The 9,528-nt window shown below is 38.4% G+C and overlaps 1 protein-coding gene across 1 annotated transcript in view; it reads right to left on the bottom strand.

Moving 5' to 3' along the window:
* LOC122061533 (phospholipase D zeta 1-like) overlaps window positions 1-9,528 on the bottom strand; it is an 80,013-nt gene that overhangs the window by 8,620 nt on the left and 61,865 nt on the right. The window contains exons 5-8 of the mRNA XM_042624824.1: window positions 8,439-8,609; window positions 6,942-7,115; window positions 471-713; window positions 249-365 (exon numbers count right to left, since the gene is read on the bottom strand). Coding sequence (XP_042480758.1) covers window positions 249-365; window positions 471-713; window positions 6,942-7,115; window positions 8,439-8,609 — 705 coding nt within the window. The remainder of the gene's footprint in view (window positions 1-248; window positions 366-470; window positions 714-6,941; window positions 7,116-8,438; window positions 8,610-9,528) is intronic.

The following is a 9,528-nucleotide window of genomic DNA, read 5'->3' as shown; positions in this document are numbered from 1 at the left end:
GGGGGGGGTTGTGGGGGGAAAGGGTGGGAACTCGTCAAGTGTCACCAAAAGCATCAGACATATTTAGACTGTGGAAGGTGATAACAACAAGTCTACTATGCAACCAAACAATTATGTAATATCAAAGTTCTTTCTGAAACCAACCATCTTAATCGAACTATGTATGACTGCATTTTACATCATATGCACATATTGCATGGGGGTCAAAAGTAAACAACAAATGATGAACAAGGAAAAAAAATGAGCACCTGAACTCCTTGCTTTGCTTTTGCTTCCAGTAGGGCTTCAAGCCGAGAGGACCCATGATCATGAAATGGACGCCTCAAATACAGTTCTGGACACACCCACCAGCCAGTAATGAATATCTGCATTGAAATTTTAACCCGTTCAGCATTTCTTAAAACTAAATTGTAAGAAAATCAATCTCAGCTCAAATAGAATTTTCTTATGTGCCAGCACTGGAGACAGACCTCTGATTTTGCTTCTTCAATTGCTGAAGCAATTGCATCAAATGCAGCCTGCCCATCTACAAACCACTGAGCGTGGCTTCCATCATCAGTTAAACCCCTTGGCGGAGCAAAAGAACCAAAGCGGTGAGGATGGCACCATCCCTCAGGAGGCCTTGATACAGCATCATTAATGGCAGCTACCCAGTCTCTGACTTTAACATTACTTCTAGTTCTTATCTTTACGGTGCGGTTTCCACAAGACACCTATTAAAATGGCCAAATGTTGGTTATATGCTACAGTCAGAATAATGTGTTTCCATAAAAAGTACATTTGCATCTATCTATTAATTAAATCATGTTTTATGAAGCATCTATTAATTAAATGTTTTATGAAGCAAATTTAGTATTTGAAGACCACTGTTTAGGAGTCTTATCACGGTTACAACTTACAACCATCTATTTTTATTTTATTTTCTTTTCCCTCTCTTTCTGGAAGGGTTTTATTTCAATAGGGATTGTTGATGCATGCATGTACGCTACCCTTCCTATAGGTACTTTTAGGTGAAACAATAGTGAACATGGTGTCAGAGCAAGAAGGTCAAGTGTTCGAGTGCTAAAGGGACTTTTCCCCCACTTCTTTCCTTGGTGTCATGTGTGGGCACGCGTATGTGTCATGTGCATGGTGCCAAGATGGCCTGCACGTGCAGAGGAGTGTTTATGTATACATTTACGCTGCCCTTCCCTACAAGTTTGAGCTTTTAGGTGAAACGATAATGAACAGGGATAAATTAGCGAAAAGCAAATAAACAAAGTTGGCTACTTGCTATATATGCCCCAATGTCTCCAAGAGAAAAATTTAAGGATAGTAAGAGGAGAGAATAGAAGAAAGACTTTACAAAAATGTGTTATTCTCTTCCTTACTTGCTATGTCACAACTGAACTCAACTAAGCCTTATCCTAGCTAAATGTTAGAGTTTGTGAATTAATGGTACTTTGGGAACTAGTTTACTTACTTGTTGTCTTATATCGTATTTGCACTTTTTTTCCTTTTACCTCCCTAGGGAGGTGTATGTAATTCCTCACATTATATTAGTGAAGCAATATAGATGTGGGAGACATCAATCTCTCACACACAACATTCTACCATTATTTCTCTTCTTCTCCTTCAACCCTCTTCTCCCGTCTCCTCTTCTTTTTTGCTTGCTTATTCTCTCACAATCTCTACATTCTATCTTAGTATCAGAGTTCATGATTTTAGTTTGAGAGTCGTGCTACAAGTTTTCCGCTTCCATTTCCTCAGTTGGGAACCCTAGTTTACAAAGGAGTTCCAAGGAAGAGACCATTATGTGAAAAGCTTGAAGAACTCATGAGATGAGCTTGACTGAAGGTCAAAGCAACCCCAAGAAGAGCTCCCCCATGTGAAGGAGTAGAAGTTTGGATCTGTTTGGAGCTCACATCAACAAAAACCAGGTTTTCCATGTCTACCGCCATTGTTTTTTGGGGATTTTTCTCTCATCCGGCCACTAATGGAGATGGAGTATAGCTCTTTTGGATCGCCCAAGGCTTCCCTACACACAACCCTCCTGTTTTTTTTTCCAGATCATTGCTTCTGAAATGCAATTTGTGGTGGATTCCAGCAATATTGAGTTGATGATATGTATTGGCTGGGCCTTTTAAGGTGTTATGTGGTTCACCTTAAAGTGTGCATTTGATCTGAATTTTTTGGTAGTGTATTTTCCACCCTTGTTGGGCTTGTTTCCGAGTATTGGGGAGGAAGATTTAGATAGAGTGTGTACTCCCCCATCTTGTGTGTGGTTTCTTTTCAATATGTCCGAAGACAGTGGCAGTATTCCTGTTACTCCTTCCATTTCCGTTGACTCTCTTCTTCATGTCCCTAACTTTGCCACTAATCTTTTATATGTGAGTCACTTAACCAAATTCTTAAATTGTTGTATCACAAATTCCCCTTCTTATAGTCTCTTTTAGTATTTGGCGAAGAAAATAATTATTAGCAATAGACATGAGGATTTGGGGACGAAGAGTATTATCAATCTTCTATTTGGCATGCATATTTCTAAAACCTTTTAGTCTGAGGCTCTTCTTATTGCCACTTTTTTAATCAACCGCATCCCTACAAAACTTCTTGGTTCCAAAAGTCCTTTGGAAACCTTGTCTCCTTAGGGGTCTACCTTTTCTCCCCCCAAGGTGTTTGGGTGTGTTTAATATGTCCATGTTAATAAATCCTCTTGGACCCCAAGGCTCTCAAATGCCTCTTTATTGGGAATTTCTCCTCTACCAAAGGCTACAAGAGCTACCATCCTTCTTTCCGAAGGTGACTTCTCTCCAAATATGCCACCTTTCTTGAATCTGTGCCCTTTTGTGCTTCTCATCAGCATCCTCTATAGGAGAATATTGGAAATGAAAAGGCTGATGATGTCATTCCCTCTCTTCTTCCCTTGCCTATTCCTCCCTTTCTACTTGACATTAGGAAACATAAAGAGGTGGATCACCCACCGTGGATGTTGTTGATATTGGTGATTATTCAGGTGGTGGTTCTGGTAATGAAAAGGAGTTAGTGTACAAAAGAAGGGGGAAGACGGCTTGTCAAGAGTCCTCTTTGGATCAAAATCCTAAGATCAAAATCCTAAGAACCACCTTCCTCAGTCAGGTAACATCCCTTCTCCTTTTGAGTTAGACATTCCTATTGCTATTAGAAAGGGAAAGAGAGCAAATGTCTCCTGATAATCAATCCCATGCACCTGACTGTACCCTTTGGAAACAAACCTTGGCTTGTACCTCTCAACAAAACCATTTGACCGATACTTGATTATGTAGACCCACCTGCATCCAACTGGAACTCTCCTCCTAGGAAGATCATCCAGTTTCCAAGTACAGTTCTTCTCAAGTGCCATCATTTCCTCATACATGGTTTCCTTCCACTTTGGGTTCGACATAGCTTCGGTGATATTCTTAGGAATGGAAATAAAGGAAGAGTGGTTGGACGGGAAAATTCTAATGTTGGTACGCGATTCAGTATCTTATTCTCTCACTAACATCTATATTAAGACTATGGTTCATCATCTCAGAAATCTCGATTGAAGTTTTGGTGATTTTTAGTGGACCTCGAGATGACCAAGTTTCTGAAATTTCGGCCCAAATTTATAGCAATAGTCCAAAAGAAAAAATACCTGGTTTCGGAAATTTCGACCTAAATTTTGGGGTCAAAACCCAAGATTTAAAACCATGATTAAGGCTAGTGAAATGCAAATAACATGTCTTATTTTGTAAAGCAGACGAAGGTATTGTATGGGGTTACAACATGACAATTGAGGAAGATAGCAAGCAAGGTGCTCTCCCAGACATGTTCTTCCTTCAGCTAAATGGAGTACATTTTTGCTCATCCACTCCAAGAGGCAGATTCATAGTTAGTTAAAACGGGAAGAGGAAAAAAAGGTGTTTGGTACAAGCATGTTTTAAATAGATCAAAACGTGAATGGGACAATAAAAAATACAATACAATACACCAAGAACGATGAACCAAAAAAAAATCATTTTAAACATTTAAATTTGAACAATACGGTGCCAAAAAAAAGCAAAAACTGCAAAAGGGCAAGGGCCTTGGAGTCCAAGTTTGAACACAGAGCTGGAAGCAAAGCACCAATGGTTCCAACTGATCGATTTAGTTCTTTTATGAGAACTTTTGAATCAGGATCTATAACAAGATTTATTATTTATACGAGAATATGGTCTCTAACAATAATTCTTTTATGGGAAAAAACTCAAGTACTCAGCTACGGCATGCTGACCTAACAACAATCGGTTCCCATAAAGGCCTTGCTTAGCCTTCTCAAAGAGAAAAATTAAAATTCCTAATGCAAAAGATGAGCTACGAATTTAACAAATCTGACTCTAGCATTCACTTGGAATGTTAACTAAGTTTTAGCGAGGAACTAGTAAGAGTGAAAACCGAGCAACAATCACCGGTGTTCGTCTTCTGTCCAAAGGATCCCTTTCTCTCTCTGTTTTGGAATGCTTCAGCTTTGTTGGTCTAAATGAGATTTGACTCGACTGGCACTCAGAATCCCAACTCGAAGTAGTCGAGTCATCCTTATCTGTTGGTTACCCAATCCGTCCAAAATTGATCTCCAATATATCGTGAACTAAAGCTTCGTAATGTTCTTTCACCTCAGATGGTGTATTTCTAGGGATCTGACTTGCAATTTTATGCCACCAATTGGGAGTTTCTTTCGGAAACAAACACAAGACCTTGCTCGAACAACTTATCCACATGAGACCATGAACAAGGGGAAGAAAAAGAAGCAGAAGTTGAGGGAAAGTTGTTCACGTTCAATGGCTCGCCGCTGGGAAAGGAGGGAAGGAGGGAGAAGGACTATGCTATGAACAAGGGTTTGGGGGTTTCAGACTTTTCAGTTCTGCTATGAAAGTTTGAAACGATGAAAGTGAAATATGGATTAGAGTTTTGGTCCAAAGGGTAAAGGTAAAGGTAAAGGTAAAGGTAAAGGTAAAGGTAAAACGTGATTTTGGGGGTTTTTTCTTTTGATGAGCCTTTTTCCATTTTAAAAACGTATACGCATTTAGAACACTGAGGCCTGCCAAACCCTTTTTAACGTCTCTTTGGGAATAGTACAGGATTTCGTGTTTAAAACGCCAAAAAAGGGATGTTGTTTTATTCGCGTTTTAACTAACAAAAGGCGGAACCGATTGGGTTCCCAATGTTTGGCTTGCTTGGTGTATGTGCACTACAATATAAGGCTAAAGATGCTACACATACGCCTCGGTATGAAGAACAAAAAAGGACCAGATTGAGAGGAATATGACCAGGCACAGGAGGAACGAGAGGCTGGCACAGGAAGCCAATTTGTCTGACTAGGGAGTAGGGAGACCCAATTTGATCAAGCCACAGGATACAGACCACGATGCACATCCATCCTCCACATGTGCAGGCTACAGGAAATGGCCTTGTCACCGTTCCAACCAGATGAACAGATTGATAGCCTGTCTAGTGCTATTGGAAGATTTGACTATAAGGGACAGCAGACTGAGTGGGCACTGCTGGATTGCCCCATCCTTCGCCGAGGAGAGCAGCTGATCGAGTTTAGTGCATATGATTGTTTTGGTAATGTAGGGGAGCATACATCTTCATCTGTTTCCCAGTTTTGAGTATGAGGCCCACTCACAAGGACATACTAGAGTGTCCATTGTGGACAATTTCTTCTCCTACCCAGATCACCAGCCGTACATGCTGCCAAAACCATCAAATCACAATGGCTCATGGGTTGGTTTTTCACATTATAGTGGCCTATACCCTAGGATAGGTTACCTTTGGTTTTTTCTCACACACTATGACATGGCATGCATTTGTCACACAATCGGACGAAAATGCACGTCAGCTCCATTGGTCCATGAATAGGACCGATCCAGCACATTATGGTTCGTATTTGCGAACAGTATTGTATTGTTGGGAGACTAAGGACTTGGGTGTCTATGTTACATGTACTTTGTAGTTTGTACTATTTCATAAATAATTAGTCAATATTATGTTTCTTCATTCAGGGTGCATAATTTACTTAATTTACTTAGTCTTTTATGTCTTCTCGTACTAAAACAAAGTGTAGAATAGGCAATATTATACAAGGTATACAATAAGGTTCAGCGTATACTGTCAACCAAGAGTACAAATCTAAACCACCATACTCTGTGACTTTTCTTGCAATATGAAGTGTTGCATATGTTTATATAGGCTAAAATAAGGTTTCCTTGAAGTATTGGAGCCTTAGAGCCTAACATGACCATTTACCCACTAAAATGGCCAACCAAAACAGTCTGGCAAAAATGCACAGTTTCGGCAAAATTTTGCTAATTTTGGCTTGAACAAAATGGCCTACTGAAAGGAGATTTAGATATATGGTTATGGATCCTGTGAATTTCATTAGCCTTGGATTGTGCCCAGGTGTGGGATGACGTTGAAGTCTTAGTTTGAAATTGAGGGCAGAGGGAGGAAAGAGCTGGTGGCCATCACATTCACCATGGCTATGAGGTGGAGTTATACTTTCCTGGTGGTCCAGTCATTGGCTGTACTTCCATTTTCCTTTTTCGCTTTTCCTTTTGTGTGGCTATGAGCTGGAGCTATACTTTCCTGGTGGCACGGTCATTGGCTATATTTCCATTTTCTTTCATTTTCCTTTTCAGTTATCCTTTTGTGTGGCTTTCCCTCCATTCAATTTTTACAAACCATTTATACTCTTTGATCAAATACATTCTTTAATTTTCTCTGCCCAATGCAACCCAGAACAACTACAACAATTAAGTGTACCATCATTAAACATATAAATGTTGTTTTAATTACAATGAAATATGGATACCAAATGACTATATCTACTTAATAAAAGAACTTGTATATGAAATGAAAGTGAACTCTCTCTCTGGCCGGAGGCAACAGAATACAACTTAAAAAGCACATAACAACCTTACCTTATATGCATAACGCAGTGGGTTACGATCCTTTATCTCTTCTGCTAATGATACCCGAACATCCACATTTCCATCTGATGATGGCAATACATCAAAAACAATTATGTCCAAAAGTTTTGTATCAAAAGGATCCTCCAGCAAGGCCAAGAACCCAGGTTTCAATACAGCCCACACCTAAATGAAGTCATGCAGTACAGTGAGAACTATTTAATCACAAATAAGTCATTAACTTCAAGCTCTGCTACTAAAATGGTCAATGGAACAAATAAGCATGACTATAACATAGCATTTCTTAACAGTATCTGGCCATTATTCTCATAATTGCAAGAATGGTGATTGGATGATTGATCATCAGCACTGCAAAGAATAAATTTTCAACAGACAAGAAACACAAGCTGTTATATGATTAAGACAGCCGATGGTCACAACTGTTTAAAGAATGAAAAGTTTCATATATTGCTGAAGTGTGTTCAACTGTTTCCACTTTTCCATATATTTTCTAATAAAATACACTACTTAACAAGAAGGAAATTGAAAGTTTGTCAGATAGAGGGTCACAACATTGCAATTCTAAAGGGACAAGCACAATAGGTATACATGCAAAAAATAAAAAGGGAGGGGGTGGAAATAACTGATGTAGAAGAAGAGAAAATGTAGAGAAGATTTCAACAGAAGGAAAATTTCATAACAGCGAAGAAGAGAAACTGTAGGATGAGTGCTTATGATCATCAAAACCAACTTAAGTATCAAATATCAAGGAACCTTTCTGCTAAACCAAAGGGCAGTCTATTGTTGTTTACCAGCACCTATGATTGCAGATATCAGACCAGCATAAGCAATTCCCACTGGAAACAATTCTTGATCAGCCTATCTGCTGCAAGGGTCACTTTCCATCTCTATCCCACTCTAACACTGGTTTGTAATTTAAAACCTAGGGCTCTGGTTTCATGCAAAGAAAAGAATAACAAAGAGTAATGCAAAAATCATATCCAGTGTCCATGATTCAATAAACTTAATTAATTATACTTGAGTCAGAAATCACAGAATGCCTTAAACTAATGGGCTTATAACAACCGACTAAATTTTCTGACATGAACTTCTTTCAGGGTAAGTGACAATAGTAAGACAAATTTAATAGTCATAAATATGGCTGTATACTCAAGAGCACAAAAGCAACATATTATTAGCAGACCCCTCCCAAAAAAAATAAAAATGAGCCATTCTAATTTTTTTCTTAATTCTATAGGGTTGAATAAAAATTCGATTAACCATTTGGTAGAATTGCTATGCTTAGTGTGTGACTCATTGATTTTTTTTTAGGGTAGGGTTAGAATTCCAAAAAAATAATGCTTCCAACAGAAAATAAATTAGATGCAAAGAGTGGCTGGCTGCCTACTGTGTGCAACTGCATGCAAAAAAGACAGCAAAATATTGCCATTGCCGTTTGAGGGGGGGGGGAGGAGAAAACCTTTGTTCACAGGAACAAGATTGTATTACCTTTTGCCAATTGTCATTGCAACAACTAAACCAGTGGCATGCACAACATCTAGAATCATTATTGTCCCTTGGAACTTTTGGTAAATGTTTCACCATTACATAATCTTCTTTCAGCTTGGACCCATACTCTGGTGAAAATGATAACTTTGAAACCTCCAGGAACTTGCAAACCTACGGTGAGAAATGTTTATTACAATCGACAGGCAAAAAGTATAGTAGAGATGAAAAAATGTGCAAGCATAAATTCAGTAAGAAAGAAAGACTAGGCACCCCATATGCTACAACACAGACCTTTATTTCCTCCATATTATTCAGAATCATTGCTAAAGAACTAATGTAAATAAAATAAATAAAGTCCAATGAGCAATTCAAACTTCATAACTGAATTTCTATTAGTTTAGTGCTTCATATACAAGTCAGGTTTCTGTTTTATCAAGTTAGCAATAATAGGTTAAAAGATCTGCGACAACAAATAAAGATGAAAGTCAAATTATTTGTTTTTTATTTTATTGTGAAGCTTCTGCTTTTGTTACTAGAAGCACCAGTTATAAGTCCTTTAATGTGACCATGGAGCACTTTGGCCCGCCAGGTGTTCTAATCCTCTCATCTAGAATAATACTTCCAATTTGCAGACATCTAGGAACCAGACTGGGTGTTTTAGGCATCAAAATGACAGGTAGAAGTATGATAGGCTGAAAAGTAGCATAGCAGTTGAAGAGCAAAAGAGAAAGCAAGAAACATAAGTTAAACATCCAATCTGTCAAGATTATCAACCTAGTGCCAGACCCTAGTTAACAATTCGGCCGAATAATTCGACCCTAGTTAACAATTCGGCCGAATTCGCGCCGAACAGAATTTTTCCGAATTAAATAAAAAATTCTGACCGAATCCAAATTAAAAATAAAATTCAATAAAAAACGTGCTTTTTACTAATTTGATTTTAAAACACGAATAATTCGGGCCGAATCGAATTAAACCGAATTATTCGGTCCACTTAAACAGTATTAAAAAAAAAAAAAACAAACAAACAAACAAAACGTCATATATGAAACCCACGGTACCCACCACCGAAATAGTTTTTTTTTTTTTT

This window comes from Macadamia integrifolia, chromosome 14 (assembly GCF_013358625.1).
Source record: "Macadamia integrifolia cultivar HAES 741 chromosome 14, SCU_Mint_v3, whole genome shotgun sequence".
NCBI classification, from domain to species: Eukaryota; Viridiplantae; Streptophyta; class Magnoliopsida; order Proteales; family Proteaceae; genus Macadamia; species Macadamia integrifolia.
This window is presented reverse-complemented; position numbering and strand designations above follow the sequence as displayed.